Genomic DNA, 20,910 nt, shown 5'->3' on the forward strand with positions numbered 1-20,910 from the left:
TCCACCACCAAATTTATCGGTGTCGCATTTCTGGATCTGCATCGTTGTGAAAAGTGGAGCGCCTCATGATAATGGATTGATTTGGATCTGAAAGTCAGTGCTATTAGGATTGTCTAATACCGGGACCTGTGATAAGCTGCTTAGTATTTGCCTCACACACTGTCAACGACTTTTTGTATACACAAGGTCAAAGAGGATGCGTCAGACTGACCACATCCTCCTCTCTCGGGTGCCAATTCTGCGGCTAGAAAAAGAAGTAAAGTGCCCACGAAATCCTTGTAACACAACATTCGCCGATTAGTCACAGTCTAAAGTCCTCACGAACGGTTTCGGCACCATTTCTGCCCCAGCAAAATTAGTGCATATATAACCATGACATATCACTATATGGCTAACGAACCCAGAATGTGATATGTGATGCAAGTTATTGAACCGGAGATAAGTCTTCGCTACTTGTATTACACTTTCAAAAACGTAAATGTACAGCTGTGTAGCCCCCGAAGTATGACCTTAGCTGGTTTGAAACGGTTCGAGCCAGTCGAGGCATGTTGCTATGAGGGAGTAATCTGGCTTCACTCTTGCAACTAGAAGTAGGAACATTGTTCGACCGACTTTGTTTTACATCACGCACATCTCCTGATGATATGCTCGACTGCAGTCGCAGCACCCAGGATCCAGCGTCATTGTTGTTTAGCTGCTGCTGTATGCGAGGCCAACAAATGACAGCCAGATTAGTGGTGGTGGTTGATGGTGCTTAGTGTCGCTGGGTCATGCGAAATAAATATAGTGTGCTTACTAAACTTTGGCACCGGACTATAACCCACCCGGTCACCCGCGCATAAAAGGCCATTAGAATTTGTCGTGCATAGCTCTTAGCTCAGTGTCATCATGTGGCGTTTCACCAATCGGTTTCGTTTTGGAATGCAGGTTATATCTGTGTGCTGTGGGGCAGTCATCAAGTAAAAATTTCGTGACATGGAGCACTCTGCTTTGTTCACCAAAAATAGTAGTTTTGTTAGGCATATTAATCCATCCTAAGATTTACTTCGTAGGTAAGATTTAAACTCGATAAATCAAGTCATAGCCTTGTCTGCGACGAGTAGTACAAGGGCAACACATCCACTGAATGTTAACTGTCGCGGTAACACAAGTTGTGGCGACCCCCTTCAACTCCAAGGGCGAGTGGTCGCCGGAGTTGTTCTAGTGCAAATTAGTTCACTGCTACTCAGCTGCTTAAAACATTCGGGATCTTGGAAAAAATTTGCAAGAGTGAGGGTCCTTCGTGCGGGGGCGCGTGCGACATATTCGGTTGGGTTTGTTTTGACCGGAGCTTGTCACATTAAAAACGCTAGCGTTTGAGCATATGGAGCTTGGCATGTTGGCCGCCGAAGTTTTCAACCTCAAACTTGCACAAAAAGTGCAATGTTAGGCAATCAAGGAGTCGTTTGCAATTTTTTCCAATACAGTAGACCGAAGTTCAGGGCGTAAGATATATAATGGCTTCGGATGCGCCAGTCTTGATTTTCCTATAAAAAAGCTGCGATGCACATGCATATTTGAGGTAGGTCATAGATTTTTATTCGAATTCGCATGTGTCGGATCAAATACGCAACGAACAGTATTGGATGAAAATAGTTTAACGCGTCGGAAACTCACCAGAAACTCGAAAATATGAACCTTATTTCTCCATATTGTTTAGCTTTCTTCATCGACTGCTCCATTCAAGCGCCAGCTTATTAGGTCATTTCCTTGAGTTGAGTGTTCTGAATGTAACAACAGGAGCACGGTGCATCCAAACAGACTACATGACTGGGACACACAGGAAAAGTAAGTGGTTTCGTCACTGGACGCTATAGGGTGACCAGTTTAAACTTCAAACTGTCTGTTCTGACACGAAAATAGAAGGCCTTGTGCATGTCAGCGTGTGATGAGCCGAAAATCAGCAAGCCGGCAGCATGGTGGCGCACCGGTATCCGTGAGGAGACCATATTGTCGTTGCTGGTGTAAACTATCTTATGTCAATAATCTGGATAGCTTACTGACTGGCCGAAGTGCCAGAGAGTTGGAATCGACTGACCTCAGTCAGACATGAAGCATTTTCATGACTGTTACCGTATTTTCATCAATGGTTCACAACTTTTTCGAACCGTTTCTCTAAAAGCGAATTTCGCATGAGATGGCGAGGACGTAGCTCCAAATGAATGAATACTAGGTTGGTAGAACTCAGGCCCCCGCTTTAATTCATCCTCATTGATCCATAGAAATCTTGGCGTCACCCTAACATAGGCCCAAAATTGAGCTTGCAGAAAAGTTTCTACAACTTTTTTGGGCAGCGTCACATCAGTCAGGCGAGACTGACGCGAAATTTTTAGTCATATCATCCGTTTAACTTGACTCAGAATAAAAAACAGTTATTCCGGAAGGTTCTTCTAGGCTTCACTGCAAAATAAAATACTATTCTTGACTCCCCGGGTTTGTGTGAAGTCGAAACAGGACTATGACGGAGAGATCGGATTACATGAAGCTTGTGGTTGGATGCTTTCCGGACGCAGCCCTGGGAAAGCTTGCCCTGGGAACAGCCCGCCCTGATATTTAATGCTGGCAGCGTCCGTTACCACCAAGAGGTTTCCATCCGATGCACAGCTAAACGATGGGTCCTCGGAACTCCATAGCTGTACAGGTTGCAGTTATGGCACCTCTAATATTTTCATTTGTTTACTTCCGCTAACGAAGCCCTGGAACACTTCCCCTCTCAGCTTTTTTCCTTCTTGCGTTCACCCCGATTCTTCTCGGTGGTTTCTCAATTTCTAGATCTCGACCCTGAGTGCACCATGTTTGATTGTGCGTCATTCGGTCTATTCTAGGAGGGTAGTAATACGTTCATTCCATGCATTCCGGTTTTGGGTCTTTTTGAAAGGCTTCTCCTTCTCCAAAGACTTGGTTCGTGATCCCCGCACAAGAAACCGAGGGAATATTTTGGTTCGACAGCCCACCTTATCTGGCCAGTGCTTGGATTGACCTGCCGCCCGCCACGGTGTATCAGAAGGCACGGTAGCCTGAAACAGACCATCACAGAAGAAGAGGCGTGCCATCACAGCTCTGTTAAGTCAGCGGCCCCAGAATTCATCAATAAGCTCTTGATGTGGTGCGGTCCCACGCGTCCCACTGCTCCACAAACTCGAGTCCCACGAGTTTCAAGGAAAAATCCTTCGCTGGATCAAGGTGTTCCGATCAGACAGATCATTCCGAGTGAGAATAGGCTCGACCTACTCTTCTCCAGCGCCGGTCTCTATTGGAGTTCCGTCCTGGGACCAGTGCTGTTTCTGATCTACGTCAACAACTTCCCAGATGTTCTTGCGAGTTCATGTCTACTTTTTGCGGGCCACTTGAAATACTGGAGTACCAATGCCAGTGCCCTCCAAATGGATGTAGACGCTGCAAAGCAGTGGTCGTTGGACTGGCACCTTCCTCTGAATGATGGAAAGTGCGTCCATATGTCGTTTGGAGGAGACGCCAACCAAGTTGTCTACTCAGGACGCACGAAAGACGTCACCCTCATTGAGCGTACCCAGCGAGCCGCTACGAGAATTCTTGCCGGCCTCAAGTCCGTGGACTACAAAACGCGTCTCACGATGCCTGATCTCTTTCCCCTGGAGTGCCGTCGCCTCCGAGGAGACCTCATTCTTACTCATACCCTGTTTGAACAAAGCTTGGCAGGCAGGTTTTTTTACCGTTGAACCAGCAAACACGGCGGAGACATAATGAGAGAGTTTTCAAGCTCAGAGCACACACATTTATTTGTTAAAAACTTTTCTCATTTCGGGTATTAGCTGCGTGGAATGACCTTCCTCCGAGGGTTGTTCACGCTCCTTCCAGACCCCAGTTTAAAGCAACATTAGACATTCATTTATGTGAATCCTCGCGCTGACGAGCATACAGCCCCGCGCTGAGAACATGAAGAGCAGTGCTACACCCTTTTTTCCCTTGTGCCTTTCAGGTGAACGACAGCCACTGACCGACAAGAACAAAAGCGACCAGGGAAACTTGGGCAATAGCCTCGATCGTGTGTACTAATTCGTGAATACTCTGCATTCTGGTTGGTCCAAATAGTTACCAATCCGAGTATACCTTATTTTGGTCCGCCCGTTGGTCTACCACACACACCCCAGTCAACCAGACGTCCAGCTATTCCGAGAGAACCACTTTCGGACACCAAAATCAGCGGCGAAGCAATAACTGTCTGTCCATCGCTTGGGAACATATTTTTAATTCCCTCCATGCGCTAATCTGGTGTCACTTCTCCCTTAGTTTTCCAGGGCCGCATAGTGTGTAGACAAATCGACTGGTACCCTTTCGGTGCCATCGAGCTCCTGATCTGGATCACCTCCTACTCGCGTTCAAAGATAGAGTGAAGTTCTTATTCAGCTTTTGTCTGGTCTGTATACCTGCATTTGGGTGAAGGAGGCTATCCCAGACAGCTGGGGTAGAGTCGGTGATATTGTCCGTTTTCAGAAAAAGGGACTCGTAGTAATGATAGGGCATCAACCTGATCCCTGTCGTAAGGAGACTCGGCGTCACTTGTATTTCCTCACTTGGTGGCTCGTGAAATACTGACTCGAGAGCCACAAGCGGGATTCCGGCCTGGTAGTGGTGGTGTTGACCAAATCTTCACACTCCGTCACATGTTCTAACAGTGTCCTACTTACAAACGGTCTACAGTTTCAGTGTCCGTGGATTTCCTAGACGCATTCAACTCGGTTTATTGGTCTGTCCCCCTTGATGCTAATAAAATAGTCGTTCAGTTGTAACACCCTTTCGGTACCTAACTGCCTTGCCACCCGAAGGAAACACGAGGGCTGGGCTACTGCCAGGTTGCCAAAGCCTAGACAGGGGAATTCGAGATGCGGAGGGAGGGTTCGAATCACGTACCTTCTCCTTGTAACGCTTGCCCATCAAGGAACGCCCCGGAATTCCGGGGCATTGGACCGGTTATTGACCCATCTCCATAAGTGACCAGAAGTTTGATATACAGCGACGTGTAAAGATTCCGTTACTAGGTTTATTTTCTGCAACGGGTACGACGATATGCGCGCGTGTGGTTGCCAGTGTAGGTCGTAACGTTACAGTCATGTTGTGAATGTTAACCGCAAACCGTTCTGCACGATTATTTAACCGTAGAACTCGATTAATAAGTGATCAAGAAGCCATCCGATAGTCCATCTAGGAAGGACTACGCTACGGCACCGTTATTCAGAGTCTCTGTAGCCCTATAATGCGGTCAATGCGTGGTTAAGTATACGATGTTAAGCCGTAATGACGACGTAGAATAGGTCTAATAACAGCGATTAACGCTAGTGTGGGGGTTATTTCACTAATGAGAGTCATTTAGTCGTCCAATCACCAGTAAACACGGTTGTCTAACCGTTTAATAACCGGAAACATGTTTTTGACGGTTACTTTACCGAGCAATAACCGGTAAACACAGTTGTTTGACCGAGCGATAACCGAAAAACTCGGTCATTTTGGACTGCGTGTGCTGCTACGAAAGTTTGTGAAAATATTTTTTTTGTATTCCCAGATTTCCGGACATGCTCTCCAAAAGCCTTCGTACACAAAGCGATGTCCGTCAAGTATACTCACACTATCCATTCCTATTTAATTTCGTGATCATTGAAATAGTGAGATGGACGCTGGAAGATATTCAAAACTCCGGTGTTCAAATATCTTGTGACGAAAATCTTGTGGATCTGGAATATACGGATGACATCGCTCTCGTCTTCGAAGAAGAGAAGGCGCAGGTGGATGAACTGACCAGTCATCCCTGCCTTTGGTGGGCACTTCGCACCCACAAATGTAAGGTCATTTACCTGGACACGCAGTCACTGAACACGTCACCTGCTATTCTGGGAGAATCATTCAAAGTTCTGAATCGTTTTATTTATCTTATAAGCGGTATTAGTCCTGACTGTAGTGTGAAGCGTTGTCAATCCAATAATCTGTTGGCCTTGGATCGCGCTTGTTAGTTTGAGACACCTGTGACACCAAAGCGGTATATCCCTGAATCTCAAGGAACGTGTGTATCAAGCTAATGTGCGAGCTGATTGTTATATGGCTGTGAGATTTGGCTTGTTCGAACAGCAAAAATGCGACATCTTCAGGTGTTTGACAATCGCTGTCTCAGGACCACAGCTGGTGTAGGTTGGCGTCGGAGAAGCAGTTACGAGGCACCCGAACCAGTGTTTGCCGGAGAGAGTGCTGTTTTCTGTGCCTGATTCAGAGTGGCGTAATTAGGGAGATGGTCAACCCTTGACCTGGCAGATAGATAAGACAGGGATTACGAAACATTTGCGTGATGTCGGCGCTACTCGCCTTCCAGGATGCGGACCGTGTGATTGCCACTGCGTCTGGTTGGAGACGATACTAGATATCCAGGTTGCCTGAATGAGTGTGTGGTGGCACCTCGGAATGGTTGTAGTAGCGTAGAACTAAGCCCCGTGATGTCGGACTCGCCTTCCAGGATGCGGACCGTGTGATTGCCACTGCGTCTGGTTGGAGACGATACTAGATATCCAGGTTGCCTGAATGAGTGTGTGGTGGCACCTCGGAATGGTTGTAGTAGCGTAGAACTAAGCCCCTTATCCGTCTGCTTTCATTCTTTGCTTCACAAAATCTCAAAAAATCATGGTTATATGGCAGTAAAGCGTCAGTGTTGAACACCAATGTTGTGCTGTGGATGATGCTGGTAATGATGCATGACTTGTAAGCTGAGATAACCGCACCAAACTGAAAGCCTGCGGTTTACGTCGACTAAATAGACTGGCTTTTATGATTATTCTTGACCAGAGAGGGATGCCCTCTAATTTTGCAGCGTTCTTCGTACTTTTTATTCCCTTGCTCCCGGTTTGTTTCATAATCTTCCTCACAACTGGTAGAGCCCATCAGGATTTCCCCAGTTCTGTTTTCTCATTTCTCTTGGATATTGTGTGGAGCCGCGATTCTATGCATAACGGTAACATCTCGAGAAATTTGTGTACTTGGGTTATGTGTACGTTTTGTCGTCTGACGATTATTTGTCTGCACATAGTGTTTCAGACAGAACACCAGAAACGGTCCTATATTTTGGTGTTCTTCTGCGGTTTCAGAGTACTAAGTCTCCCTATTTTGCTTCCTATTAATTCCTATTTTTTGTGTCCCTTTGAAACTTCACAATGAATAATTTGGTTTTTTTGTAGCTACACATCAGCTGCATAATCCGTGACCCTGCTATAGCAGATCGAGGCGCGAATGGCGTTCTTTAATTAGCTCCACGCTGGACATCGTCGGCGAATTTCAGGGAAGTTCAGGGACAATTTATACGGTTGCACGACTTGGCCATTTCCATCAGGGAATCTCAGATGTCCTTAGACGTTTGATCATTGGTGTTTCTGTAACACGGCAGTATTTAGAATCTTTCGGTAGTTGTGCAGCGAAGTTGCGAGTAAATGTAACGAGTCTTATCTAAATCTCAGTGATATTCTTCTGTATATCATCGTCACTGAATGATCTGCAAAAAGGCCGCCCCATTTTTCACTTGGTACGATATTCGAAATACCGTGGTATATTTTCATGAAGGAAATTGCCCACAAGGTTGCAAACTCTCCAACAACTCACGACCGGTTTCGCCTTGGTGGCTCATGATGTAGGAGCAGTCCCCGAGTTTCCGTCAACTATGTTCTACTTGAATCTAAATTGCGCGGAATCCACCAGATACTGTCATTTGTACCGCTGAATCCCAGTTGAATCACTCATTTGTCGACAAATGAGATGGAGTGAGGCCTATGGCTAGCCTACCACAAACAACCGAGGTGGCTGTGCCTCCAACTTTCAGGCAGACGACCTGGATTGAATCTGACAGCATGAATACCACTGACATCGGTTAGGCGCTATATCGTCCAGTGTTTCCAGCCAAGCACGGAGAGTGTCATTCGTCATCATTCATGGCCTAATCTCATATCAATTTCTGTCCGGCTGCAGGTTTTCGCCACTTAGACCTAGGCACAGAAGACAGCGCTTATCACATAGCCCATCTACCTTATTTTGCAGTGCTGGATGCGTTCTTTGAGTGAAACACCGCCTGCTTCAATTCTTTCTAAATCCGTTCAGATGAGGTTATTTGGTGATTTACGTGCAATTTGAGTTTGGGTAGAATATAAGGTTGACGGAAAGTCGCCTACCTGATGAGTCCCAAGAAGGGCGTAACAGGTCGTGAGCTGTTAGAGTTCTCAGCAATCTTGTGACTAGTGTTCCTGTGAGAAACTACACGGCAACACTGTATCGGCCACCCACGTGTCACAAACATTCAAATCAAGTAACAATTCCTGTCCCACTTGCAACCTTATCCGACAACGTGTACGCTACAATTTCCCATCCATTTTTTTTACGTGGCTACCGTCTGCGTCACGCGCCAGGCTTATGAATCTCAACCACATCAGGTCAAGTTGTATCCATGTTTGTGCAGTTATCAAACACTAATGGACCCCCTCTCCTCATACTGCATACGATAAATAGGCACACAATTCGGCCCAAAAAACACCCGCGTGCACAGGATAGGAAGTCAACCGAGCTCCACAAGTACAGCTACGTAACACGTGTAGCAGCTATACTGCATAGAAGTTATGTCCCGCGTCCGGAACTTTATTCAGGAACTCTCAGCAGTTGCTCTCACGATAAGTCACCTTTTAGCATATTCCATTTTTGCATTGTATTTACTTTTATCGAGTGCACATAACTTGTGTAATCGTCATCATTCTGGTAAGATAGATATTTTTTGGTGCTTGTCACTCTCTGATAAACAACCTGATTACTTTACAACCAGATCACTAACAATACCTCGAATATCATCCTAATGGAAACACGAGGCTGCTTGACTTAGCACATTCATTTGAACAAGACCATTATACGTCATACATTCAGTTGTCTCCGGTCATTACCGAATTCCTGTGCAAATGACAGTATCTGTCGAATTTCCTGCAATTCGGGTTCAAGTAGGACATAAATTAAAGGAGACTCTGGGACTGCACTTACCTGATGTACTCCAAGAAGGACGAAACTGGTCTTGGGCCCTTGAGGAGTATTCGGGAGCCTTATGAGTATTTTTTCCTCAAAGAAACCTAATTTCAGTTCACTTCCGTTTATCATGTGCCAAGGGCACCTTGGTCCCATCCGCTACAGTTTTGGCCACCGGGAAATGGGAGAGCAGAGAACAGATTAACTTAGGTCACCGGTGCCATAGGTGTTGAATTTTCTCAAAGGCTGTCCTGTTCTGATTCGAGCGTTGATCTAGTTCCTAACCAGTCCATCAAAACTTATCCTCTTGTGCCCTTCTGAACATTATAATCCCGACCAAGACGTTCTGTTCCACTGGTATTTTCGTTTGGTTCCAAATTTTCACTAATAGGGCTGTCAGACTGTTCGCCAGAGCTTCAACACTTTCTTGAAAATTACGGACATTTGGGCCGAATACATTGCGCTTGAAGGTTGACGTCTTGCTGAATTTCTGCTGCTAACAGTGAGCCGATTGTTGAAGATATCAGTATCCCCCAGAACCGTTTATTTGTTGAATTATTGTAATCTGTCACAGTTGGGGTGCCATTCAAGCATCGATGTCAAGTTTGCCGCTGTCATAGAAGACGAGTCGACACGATCAAGGTATAAAGAGCTCATGTTCAGCTTTATTTTACAAACTGCAGAGTCTATCCTAGGGCGACTGGGATGCAGACGGATGAACATATAAATACATTAGTGGAAGTGGTTACCTTTAAACCTTCCAGAATAACAAACTCCTGTCTAATAGACATACTCGTCTATACATCCATTCCCCCATCAAGAAGGTCCTTAGATTCAGTAGGTGGGGTACTGCAGCACCCACGGAAATTCGGTGTGCAGTTATCAAATTCTCGATACCCTATTTTTAAGGCCGACTCGTAGGTGAATGAGGGCACCCGCATCCAGCATTGTCACCGTAGTCTGATAATACCGAAGGATTTTATTGAAATGAACATGTAGTACCATAGAAAGTTAACACGGTGTTTCTTAGGTCACGCAGGATTTAGCGTAACGGCTTTCACCTAAAGAGTGGGACCTTGTAGCTTTGCAATGAGGCGTCATTCTCGACATCTTGTTGGTGTATTGCTTTAACTTGGAACCACATTTGGCTAACGCTTCTCCGATAGTACATATCGGGAGTGCACTAGAAGTGAATGTAGTACAGGAAGTGAGATTGTAACATAAAGTGTTCCGCTCATCGGTTACCGACCGAGTTTTTATATGGCGAGGTAGCTTAGTTGTTGGAAAGGTCCGTGGTTCGAACCCTACCACTGCCTCTCAGCTTCTCCTTTCTAGGCTTGGGCAACCTGGCAGCATCCCAGCTCTCGTGCTTCCTTCTGGTGACATGGTAGTTAGGCACGGCAAGGGTGCTACAGCTGGACGATAGCGATGTCGGCTGTGAAAAGCGCACACATGCCGTACAGTGGTTGCAGCTACCACACTTTCGGTCACTGATTATTTGGAGAGGTGGAGCAAATGACTGTACATTGGAGGAGGAACTTGGTACAATTGGTGCAGGGATACGGGGATGTCAGTGGATTTTTGTTGTTGGGGATATCGGAATGGGAAGCTATGCACTGAAGGTAACAGCTGGGATGCATGAGCATCATTCAGGGTGCGACTGGGCCTTATTCAACCCTAATCATTGATTTGTCCCTTCTTGAGGTCCTCATACAGGGGAATGGAAATAATCAGCGCAGTTGAGTTTTCTGTTAATGACTTTCATACTTTGCTGCCAAGTTATTGTTCGACCTCCACTGGCTTGTTTCCACCCTTCGCATGGTTGTGCGCAAATGGCTTTTCGAGAAAGTCGGCCAACTGGCATACGGAGTACGTGACTAAGCCAGTGCGGAGTGTGATCAGCTCGTGTATTGTGGGCGAGTTATTTCTACTGAAACCTATTTCACGTACTTCAGCATCACTGATCCTGAGTTCCCACTGGACTCAGGCAGTGCTTCGCAGACACCAACCAGCGGCCGCTTTCCGGCCCGTATAACGGTATGGAGCGCACTGCAGCATTATGAACTCGACCCTTGATGGATAAGCTAATGTCACGCCTACGCCACAGGTGGTGCAGATCCACGAAAGCTGAACTGACCTTGCCAGTCCGAATGGGTGTATCATCTGGCTACACTGCCGGGACTGATATGACCGCCTAGGTAGACAAAATCGTCTACTACCACCATTTGCTCATCGGTAAGCATTAGGTTAGGGTTCGAGCCCAGTCAGTTTTGCAGCAGCACTGTACACTTTACAGGTGTGAAGCGCGTACCAAACCGCAGCGAAGGATTATTTAGATTATTTAATATTGTCTGGATTACAATAGCGTATTCGACATGTGAGCGAATTCCCTGGGAGCATTTCGATCCCACGCGTGACTTGCTAACGCGTAGTCCAAACAGGGTTTCGTAAGCCGTACCAAGTGAAGCGAACACATTAGATTTGACCATACTCTATGAGACAGTATTTACTTCATTGCGCAAAACATCGAATACCTAAAAAAACGGTATTTGAATTCTCTTGCACAACTCGGCTGCACATTGCAAGCCGTTATCCCATCTTCTAGTATGGTTTTGATCCGGGCACTTAATCCACTGTGCTGCACGAAATAATAAGGAACTGCGTCGTTCTTCCTGTAGCTATAATTTTTCCGATGACTTTTTTCTTCCCTTTATAGCTCCTTCCGACGGATGACAGAACTTTTAGTTCATTTAATTTGGCCGGCCGTCAGCTCTACAAAGAATTATGATTGAAAGCAAAGTTCGTACGGCTCAGTACCTCAGGGATTTTCCGGAACTCTCCGAACACCTTAATATTTTGGAAAAGAAAGGCCAGGGCACGTTTGCATCTGTTTTTAGTGTACAAGCCAAGCATGACAAAGAGTCAAAACGGATATATGCTTTGAAAATGCTCATCCCCACAGTTGACGTTCGCAGAATTGAAAATGAGGTACGTATCCTCCGTCGACTTGGGTAAGTCAGGCTTGATAATTTTCACTCCGTCTTTCTACATTCAGGGGCAGTTATCATGTAATCAAAATGCATACAGCATGGCGTGTTCGTGACCACGTCTTCATTCTTATGCCATTCATAAGCTATGTTCCGTTTGGGGTAAAAATTAGCGCATGGCTTATTTATTCAAGATCATTTCCAGGAGTATTATCTTACCGCTGACGAAACCGAAGTTATACGCTACATGCGCTGTCTCCTTCAAGCTCTAGCCTATATTCACAAATATCGAATCATCCACCGAGATGTCAAGCCAACAAATTTTCTAATTGATCAACACACGCGACGGTTTGTAATGTCATCAGTCGGCTTTATGACTTTTTTTCAATAGTATGTACCTCGTTGACTTTGGTTTGGCCCATTCGGAAGCGTACGGAGACGTAGATGAACGTTGGGAATTGGACTGCGACTCTTACGATAACAAAGATAGCCGTTTACCAGCAAGTTCAAATAATCGATGTTCAAAGAGAAACCATCCCTCTGAGTCGGAAAAGGTATGATTTATTTTGCATGCCATTCGTTCCCCTTGCTTTGATTTCGACCCAATAACTAGTACAGAGTTGTTTTCTGGTCGCTAATTGAGTTCCAGTCAGAACAGTATGGTCTGACTTGCCTTCGACGTTTCGGGACTTCAAGTATAGCCAACATTTACGTATGGATTGTAATAAGATAAAAGAAGTTAATCGTTCAGCTGGTGCTTAGCTACCATGCCACTCGAAAGAAGCATGAGGGTTGGGATGCTGCTAGGCTGCCCAAGCCTAGATAGAAGTCGAGATGCAGAGGTCAGGTTTGAACCACGGACGTTCCGGTCAATAAATTCTCGCTCCGCTCTAACCGCCATCTCCCTCCCCCTTTGTATTATACAACACAATTGCTGTGTTCTGCGAAATATGTAGCCCATTAGAGCCAAATTATGGTATGCGGTATGTAACTGACAGACTGAGCTAAACCAACATTGCCTGCAAAGAAAACAAACCTGCGCTCACTCATTGGTTTTTTGATCGGTAACCCTCAGTTACAAAACTCTTCGGCACTTTTCTGAGTGAACCACTTGCTTGTTGGTTGCAATACTCCTTCATCACGGAGGATGGGTATTCGGTCTCTGGGGGGATGGGGAGGGTTGATGTTTTCCTGGAAATCCACCAAAAGGACTCGCTTCACTCCAGAGAAATCTCATTGTATTAATACAAACATTCATTTACAAACAGCACAGTGTTGTCCTCTTTTCATGCTTCATTGGATGTTCAAATATGTTCACTTCTGATTGGTCCACTATCTGATTGCGGTCGGTCAATATTTGTTTGTTCGAAGTCGCCGGTTGTCTTAGACTGCAGTACTGACTAGAACAACTAAATCCCCAGATGATCAGTGAAATGCCTTGTTGACTGGCTAGAGGGTCATTTCTCATTATTGGTTAATAGCGTTATCAGCCTGTAAAGAGTTGGTCTCACCTTAGGTTCCGTATGAGAGAGATCTTACACGCTTTCGTGGTTCACGGGAACGCTGATGTTACCTTTCAGACGGAGTGGGCACCGTCAGGAAGGTGTCTCGAGATAACTCAGTGGTTAAGGCACCAGCTTACGGACCGTGGTTCGAACCCAACCTCAGCATCTCGACTGCTCCTGTCGAGGGTTGGGCGACTTGGCACTATCCCAGGAATCGTGCCTGCTTCCTTTGGCATGACAGCTAATCACCGAAAGGATACCACGGCTGAACAATTATCTTTTCTTTATCATCTTTTTCTCTTTGCGCATTATGGTAATCCCGGAATTGTAGTTTGGAAGCATAGCAGTGTGCTTTGGTACTGGTCTTAGCTGCCTTAGAATTTGAAAGGCGATTCCCGATGAATGTGCTTTCCGTCCCAGACTGTATCCGTCAAACCTGACGGTTTCGTTCAGAACACTTAATAGTCACGAGCCGATGATGATGACCACTTCCCAATGTGTATATGCATAGTAAGTTTTCAGCAAACTACAGCCTTAACGGCGTTTAAAGCCCTCAGTGGTATTTTGCTCAATGAAGTTACCACTGAAGCTGTCAAGCTGTCCAAAAAGGTCTGTTTCTGGTTCAGCTGGGTTCCGAATTGTCGTATATTTATAGCAGCCGTTCTTTCTTCCAATTTCAAAGTGGTGCGTAACAGAAGTCGGGCGACATTTGGGTTGACCAAGAGGCATGGAGGTCATGGAAACTTTGGGTTTCCCTTTACTGTTTTCTAGCGGGAGGCTGACCTACTCCTCGCTGCACTCGATTGGGGGCACTGTAAGATGTGGCTGCGAACCGCGCTGTCACTCTATCCAGACTATCCGGTTGAGCGTCTGGAGATGTGTACGCCTCGAATTTTGTGGTGGGAACCATTCCCTCATTTCTCCCGCTCAAATACCTTATTCTGACACCTTGAAATGAATGAGGCACACTGCAACGCCGGTTTTCAAAATTGTTATTACCCTTACTGTTGATGGTAATCCATTGTAACCTAGTTAAGATATTTATTTGTGATACGAAACAAGAGTGTTTCCAACCAGCCGATAATCTTTCTTGGGTAATCAAAGCCTCTCTTTTTCTTGCTGTGGCCATTTATTACATCTGAAAGCGAGTGGTATGCGTTATTTTACTCGGTTGAATGGAGCTTTCACTAGGTCTCTATTCGGGTGTCCGAACGCCTCGGATGATTTGTCTCCGTAAGGATGAACTTTCATTATTTTGGTTCGGCCCGGAAGAAGTGACACACTACCATAAAGAATGGCATGCTTGAAAACATCCTGTTGCACTAGACTTCAGGATGAATAAGTGCACATTGTTGGAAGCTGATGCGACTTATTGTTTATAGTTGTTTAGAGCACTGTCACGTAAATAAATCTTATGCTTGTTTAGTGTAGTTTGTCACTCTTTAGTATATCTCGGTTATCGGTTCTTCTGCCCTGTACAAAAGGACTCCTCAACTCAGCCAGCCAAGACTCCCAAGCTAACGGACCACACATCGCCTATTGCATCTTTTAACCTCCCGGGAGAAATCAGAGGTCGAATATCTCCTGGTATTGCCGGTAGATCTCCACATTCGGAAAGCCGATCAATCTATCGAGCTACCCAAAACAACTTCCCACCGAAGCTGAACATGAGTCATATCCAAACGACACAGGCAGCAGCTCCGCCAATTCCAGGTAACTGTGTGTGCGCATTCCGCCTCACAGTGTGTCGGGTTTGTCGGCAACTTCCCCGACTTAATGCTGCACGTCGCGGTGGCACACTTGGATTTAGACCTCCTGAAGTAATGATGCGACATGTAGATCAGACTACTGCTGTGGATGTTTGGGCTGCTGGAGTGATTTTTTTGTCGTTTCTTTCTGGTCGGTACCCATTCATCAAGGTGGATGATGATCTGGATGTGCTACACGCTTTTACCCATCTTCTGGGATATGAGCGTATGCAAGCCTGTGCCAAAACTTTGGGCAGGCGTCTTCTAGTCGACCCAAAGCCACCGCCCATGAACACAGTCGATACGCCTTGTATGTGGCTGAAAGCTCGGTAAGCCCTTCATTGCGCATGGTTTCTGGGATGTTACACACGAAACTATCCAGTCTCATGAACTGAGCCATTTTCCGTACGCATTACGTTTGACTCATCTCGAATGGCATTCGGTGAGTTGTTTCCCCAAGTGGTTGTCATATCTCTTCATGTTGCACAACACTATAGCTTTACCAGACTAGGTGCCGCCAAACGATTATCCAAGGTTTTGTTTGGTAATATGCGTGGTGAATGAATGGAGCTCCCTGGAACCACGGCTCTCGCTCACCAGTTCGAAGCTACTGCCACAAAAATTGCATTCGAAACGGTTTGTAAACACCCGAGAGAATATGGATCAAATTTGCCACCGTGTAGTTGTTTGAAATCTTCCTCTCGTTTTTCACCAACACGTACGGGGATACGCCTGTAATAAATGCTAGTGCTGGATAATAGACGTTCTAGTTAAGAAATAACTGGTCGGCGCGGACAATGCCTATAATATAATTCCAACACAGAATACAGCGAACCACTTCCAGTTCAAATCGCTTTGGTTCAAAAAATCAGCTTCTGAACGGCGGCTGCACCAGCCCTACTGCTGTTTCGGATAAATACTTTCTCCCAGATCTTTTAATATATGTGGACAACCAAGGTTTTATGCTTTTGTGCACTGAGTTGCGGGGCCCAAAGTTGCCATGATGGCTGATGCTGGTAGCTGAAGTATTCTGCGGCCGATTTATGCTAAGGACATGCAGTTTCACTACCTCGAATTTACCTGGAACGAAGTTAAAATGCAGCTGTCAGAAGCTGCCTCAAAGATTGCTCCCTTCACTTTCATATTCTCGGGTACTGGCAGGTGAGTGATCTCTGCCAATTTAGCATTAGGCCTCCAGAGAGCAAAATGTCCTTGCGACACTGAATCCAGTTTCGTAGTGAATTATGAGAGAATATTCATCTGCCAAGACCTAGTAAATTCGAAGAAACTTTATCCAAAGCTCTACAGAGTCATATAGCTCAGTGGCAAGTTCAACGCAATCCATTTTGAACATCGTGTTCACCAGTAAGCCTGGCTAACTTCCGGAATTCTCGCTAAAAAGTAAGACGATCACCGAAAATTCCCTCAAGTGCTGAGATGAAGTTCACGATTTAAATCAGTGGAAACAGTTAAAATATGCTGCTTTCGCAGGGAGAAATCGCTGTAAAAGCAGCACATTGATTTTTGGACCAGTTTCCGTAAATCTCTCTGACCCTATAGACACATGTGTAACTTATCATAATATGCTCGTGAAGCATAACCCGGGCATGTGACCATGCAGAAAAGCCAGACTAAGTCGACACCTAACTTTCGCTGCACCATGTATGCGGATAACTAAAATTCTCTGTTGTGTCACGCAAGCCAGTACGGACCTTTTGAGCAGCAGCCAGTCACTGCTTGTTTTAGACAATGTGTTACCCAGGTTTTCCTGGCGAACGATGTCACGATCCTGGCAAAATACACCCATTGGCAAATTTGGGGACCTACCCGATGTGCCCCAAGAAGAGCGAAACCGATCGCAGGCTGTCGAAGAATCTTCAGAAACTGTATTTTTAAGGTCCGAAGTGAACCAAACGGAATAGAATGTTGGTTGGAACCGTGAATGAAACGTGTGTACCACTCCTAGTCCGTATGTTCACTGAGAACAGTGCTCTTGAGCAGATACTTCAAACGATTTTTGTGGAACGGGAGGTGGTAACGGATGCTTGGCATGCGTTTCGCGACGGTTGAACACAAATGAAGAGCTGTCACTTATTTACCCCACAGGCCAATCCAACACTGCAGTGATCCTGGCGTTCGTTTATATGTCTGTGGGTTAAGCCTAATCAAGACCACACGGGTATAAATAAGAGTTCACGCTATGTTCAGATGTGGGTTACGAATCTATGAGTGAGCCCTAGTAAAGCAGAAGACCAAGCTTGTGCGGATGAAAGACAGAAGAATCAGCAAGCCGTACCACCGATCGTTGCAACTGAAGTAGGTACATGCACAGAAGGCTTTACAGCAAGAACATAAACACTGTTGAAATGAGGGAGCTCAGAGCCATAGGCCATGTAATTCCAATGCTGCCGCAGAAGTTGACGGAAATCGCATGAATGTCTTTTGATATCTGTGCGTTTGAAACAAGTCTCCAATATGACAGTCGCAATGGCGTTAGTGTCTCTGGAATAAACATGTCAGGATTGCACACAAACAGCTGAAATCTAGGTAAGCTTATTGGAATTATGACCGATTTTGTAGCTCGCTGAAGGTAATCTTTCTGGAGGGCATTGTACATACTACACTGGAATGGATGCTGTTACTGCATCATACACACACGTCAGACGTTTGGAATATCCTATCAGTGAGTTATTTGCTAGTCGATGTCTTTTAAGAAGTTAGGTAAGGCAGATAAAATGGTTCGGAAGGGAGTATCAGTATGCCACGACTTCCGTTTTCTCCTGTTTTAGTCTGTTCAGAGAAGTACGACCGAGCTGGGGCCTTTCCGGTTAGAGCAAAAAAATAACTGGTAAAGAACGTAGTAGTAGCACGACGCACCTAATGAACGTGTCATCAGGGGAACACGCAGTCAAGATTGTCTACCCTACGTCTTAAAGACAACCCCTCCTTATTAGCGTTTTCGAACCAAAGAAGGGTATACGGCGAGAGAATGAGGAGAGTGAAGACAGTGTTTAGAGATCATGTTAAAAGGCGGGGCGCTTCCGCTACAGGGTTGCTTTCAGGTATGCCGTCAAATTTGATAGTCGTGGCCGTGAAAGAATAGACATTTTCCTGCTCGAAAGGGCTAAGCGGTTATAGCGCAGGACCCAACCGAACCCAAACCTGGCTTTCCGATTGTTTCTGTCTCGGCCTGGGTGACTCTTCTAGCAACGTCTGTGGATGAATTTCACAAGCAGGAAGTTGATCTTGTCTGTCCATGCCTCAGCCGACTGTCGCTTTGACACGATTAAAGGCTATTTTTGTGATGCCTTAAGTGGCCTGTTACGGCGGGCCAAAAGCAACAAGTTTGGTAGGGGTTGTATTGATCAACTCTTCTCCATCAGATGCTAGAACAACGCCATAATTATCAGCGACTCGATTTTAGTATTCCTGGATTTCAAAACGCATTCGACTCTGTCGACTAGTCTGTTCTCTTTAACACGTTTAATAAGCAAGGAATTCCTTACAAGTTTGTCAGCATAATATATTGTATTCGCAGACTTTCGGGGCGTGAGAGTATATGAGGAGCTCTCCAAAACATCAGGTACCCAAAGTATTGTCCGACAAGGATACCCAGTCCCTCTCTACTCCTATTCAGTTTTGTGGCCGACTAGATAGTTAGATGAACTCTGAAAGGTTTTCAAAGCCATGGTTCTCAAAAAGGTCTTGACGAGACCCTCATTGATCTGCAATACGCAGATCGCCTTCAAAGGCGTAATATTATCTGCGGCAGACTACTACAACAGGGGCTTAGTAGTAAATGTCGAAGCCGCATATTTGTGAGCACCTTGCTCATTTTCCCTGTCACCTCGATTTTCCAGGTGCATCGCGATTCGACGTCACGAAAAGAAATTCATCGGCCTTCCTCCCCTTCTGTCCAAGGCGGTTGATAAGGAGAATCAGTCTCCGGGGTCACAGGGGACCGAAGCAAAGAATAGCACCAGTCAGTTCGCACTCCCCGCTTCCCACGTGTTTCCTACAGCAGCTTATGATCTCCTGGCCCGATTGCTGGAACCGAATCCAAATAAACGCATTTCAGCCAGTGACGCTCTGAGGCATTCTTTTCTTCACTTGACAAAGACCAACACGCCCGTAACCGGTGCACATGCCACAAAAGTGGGTTCTGTTGCCCCAGCGAGGTCACGCGCCGCTCGGAAGGATGACGAGTCTGTTTTCAGACTACGAGCCCAATTTTGCTGAAAATAGGCCCGTTTTTAACGCCAGATGTATCTCCCTTATCCGTCACAATCCACAAAATATGCTTCGAAAAGGTTTTTTTTTACAAAATAGCAAAGTAGCACTCAGTCTTGTTTTTTAAAAGATTCATTTGGATCATCGTCAGAAGAGGAGTTCAAATTTCCTATGAACACCTCAAACGCATGTACAAGCCGGTCATCTTCCGCATTCATAAATGCGCGGAAATCAGCTAGCATTGCATCCTGGAAACATTCATCACCGGTTAGGTAGCAACGCCGTTTCCTGGGTAACATATGATTCCAAGCCCAAAAGAAACCGACGTTCAGTTGTTCTACAAAACAAGCATTGTAGTACTCAGGATTGTCTACTGCATTTCCTCTGCCTGTTTGAGGTGTGCTTGGGGTTGAAAACGCAGAATCCATTTTCTGAGGAGATTTCGAAGAGTTCATTGGGTTGCACTGATGCAAAAGAGAATAAGGAATATAATGTCAGCGAATCACGTGGGTTTAGACGGCTCCAAAATACAAAAAAAACGTTCAAAAGCTCCAAAATACAAAAAAAAACTGGAAGAAAGACTATAAATAGGAGGGGGCATTGGTAACCGAATCTACGGGGCTATAGGGTATCGTAACGGAGTAGAAAACCGGTCAGTGAAACAGTGAAGCTGTTCGTACAACTACGATCTAGGCGATCGTCCATGTTCCAGATGCTGGTCTAAGGGCCCGAAGCAGTTGTAGCTGTAGATTGTACGAAGTGGTTTGGTTGCCAGAGCTTTGGATAGCAGTTGACAAGCGAGGATGCCAGTGTCCCTACAGTTTACTAATAGAACTTTATTTGCAAGGATTGTGAAACACATGAATGGTGCTTCTTAATGGTATACTGTGAAACGAGGACTAAAGGCAATTTAATGAGGTTTTCGGAGAAGTTTCGGAACAATCAGTAGGTTTATTGCTGGGCACTAAGGTTCACATAGGGCAAACTGCCAGGGAATTGCATACCACAATTGGTGAGCATGAAAGAAGGATGAACAAACCAAGGAATGCAGACAAATACCAAACGCTGTTCAAATACTCAACGATGGCGGTACATGCCTTAGACACGGGACAGAATAGATCTGGAGAACGTGGAAGTTTCAAGAGGGGGACTGTGATTCACACCACAGTGACTGATAGCCGAGGCGGTGGAAAGTACTAAGCATCACAGCGTGAATAGAATCGAGGGTGTGGAACTGGCGAGCGTATGGGAAGCTGTCTTAGATAAGCCGAGTTGACACGTGACTGTGTGGTTGTCAATCCACGCAGAGTCATTAGGGGTGGAAGCGGGAATCCCAATCCGACCAAAGTTCCCAGCATCCCTCTTACACAACTATCTTAGCACTAACTCACCCAC

At 45.6% G+C, this 20,910-nt stretch overlaps 2 protein-coding genes across 2 annotated transcripts in view; one reads left to right on the forward strand and one right to left on the reverse strand.

Annotated features, from left to right (window-relative positions):
* Window positions 1-11,829: 11,829 nt before the first annotated feature.
* On the forward strand, window positions 11,830-19,980 carry T265_04795 (hypothetical protein; the record flags this gene model as incomplete). The annotated part of the gene is made up of 6 exons (XM_009169633.1): window positions 11,830-12,056; window positions 12,101-12,194; window positions 12,238-12,380; window positions 12,424-12,586; window positions 15,037-15,614; window positions 19,146-19,980. The coding sequence occupies 6 exons, from the start codon at window positions 11,830-11,832 to the stop codon at window positions 19,522-19,524; spliced, it is 1,584 nt and encodes a 527-aa protein (XP_009167897.1).
* Window positions 16,589-20,910, reverse strand: part of T265_04794 (hypothetical protein) — a gene marked incomplete at both ends in the record, with an annotated part of 48,606 nt that continues 44,284 nt past the window's right edge. Inside the window, one exon of the mRNA XM_009169632.1 lies at window positions 16,589-19,979. Within this exon, the coding sequence (XP_009167896.1) occupies window positions 19,626-19,979 (354 nt within the window). The remainder of the gene's footprint in view (window positions 19,980-20,910) is intronic.

The sequence above is a fragment of the Opisthorchis viverrini genome (genome assembly GCF_000715545.1).
Source record: "Opisthorchis viverrini unplaced genomic scaffold opera_v5_83, whole genome shotgun sequence".
NCBI classification, from domain to species: domain Eukaryota; kingdom Metazoa; phylum Platyhelminthes; class Trematoda; order Opisthorchiida; family Opisthorchiidae; genus Opisthorchis; species Opisthorchis viverrini.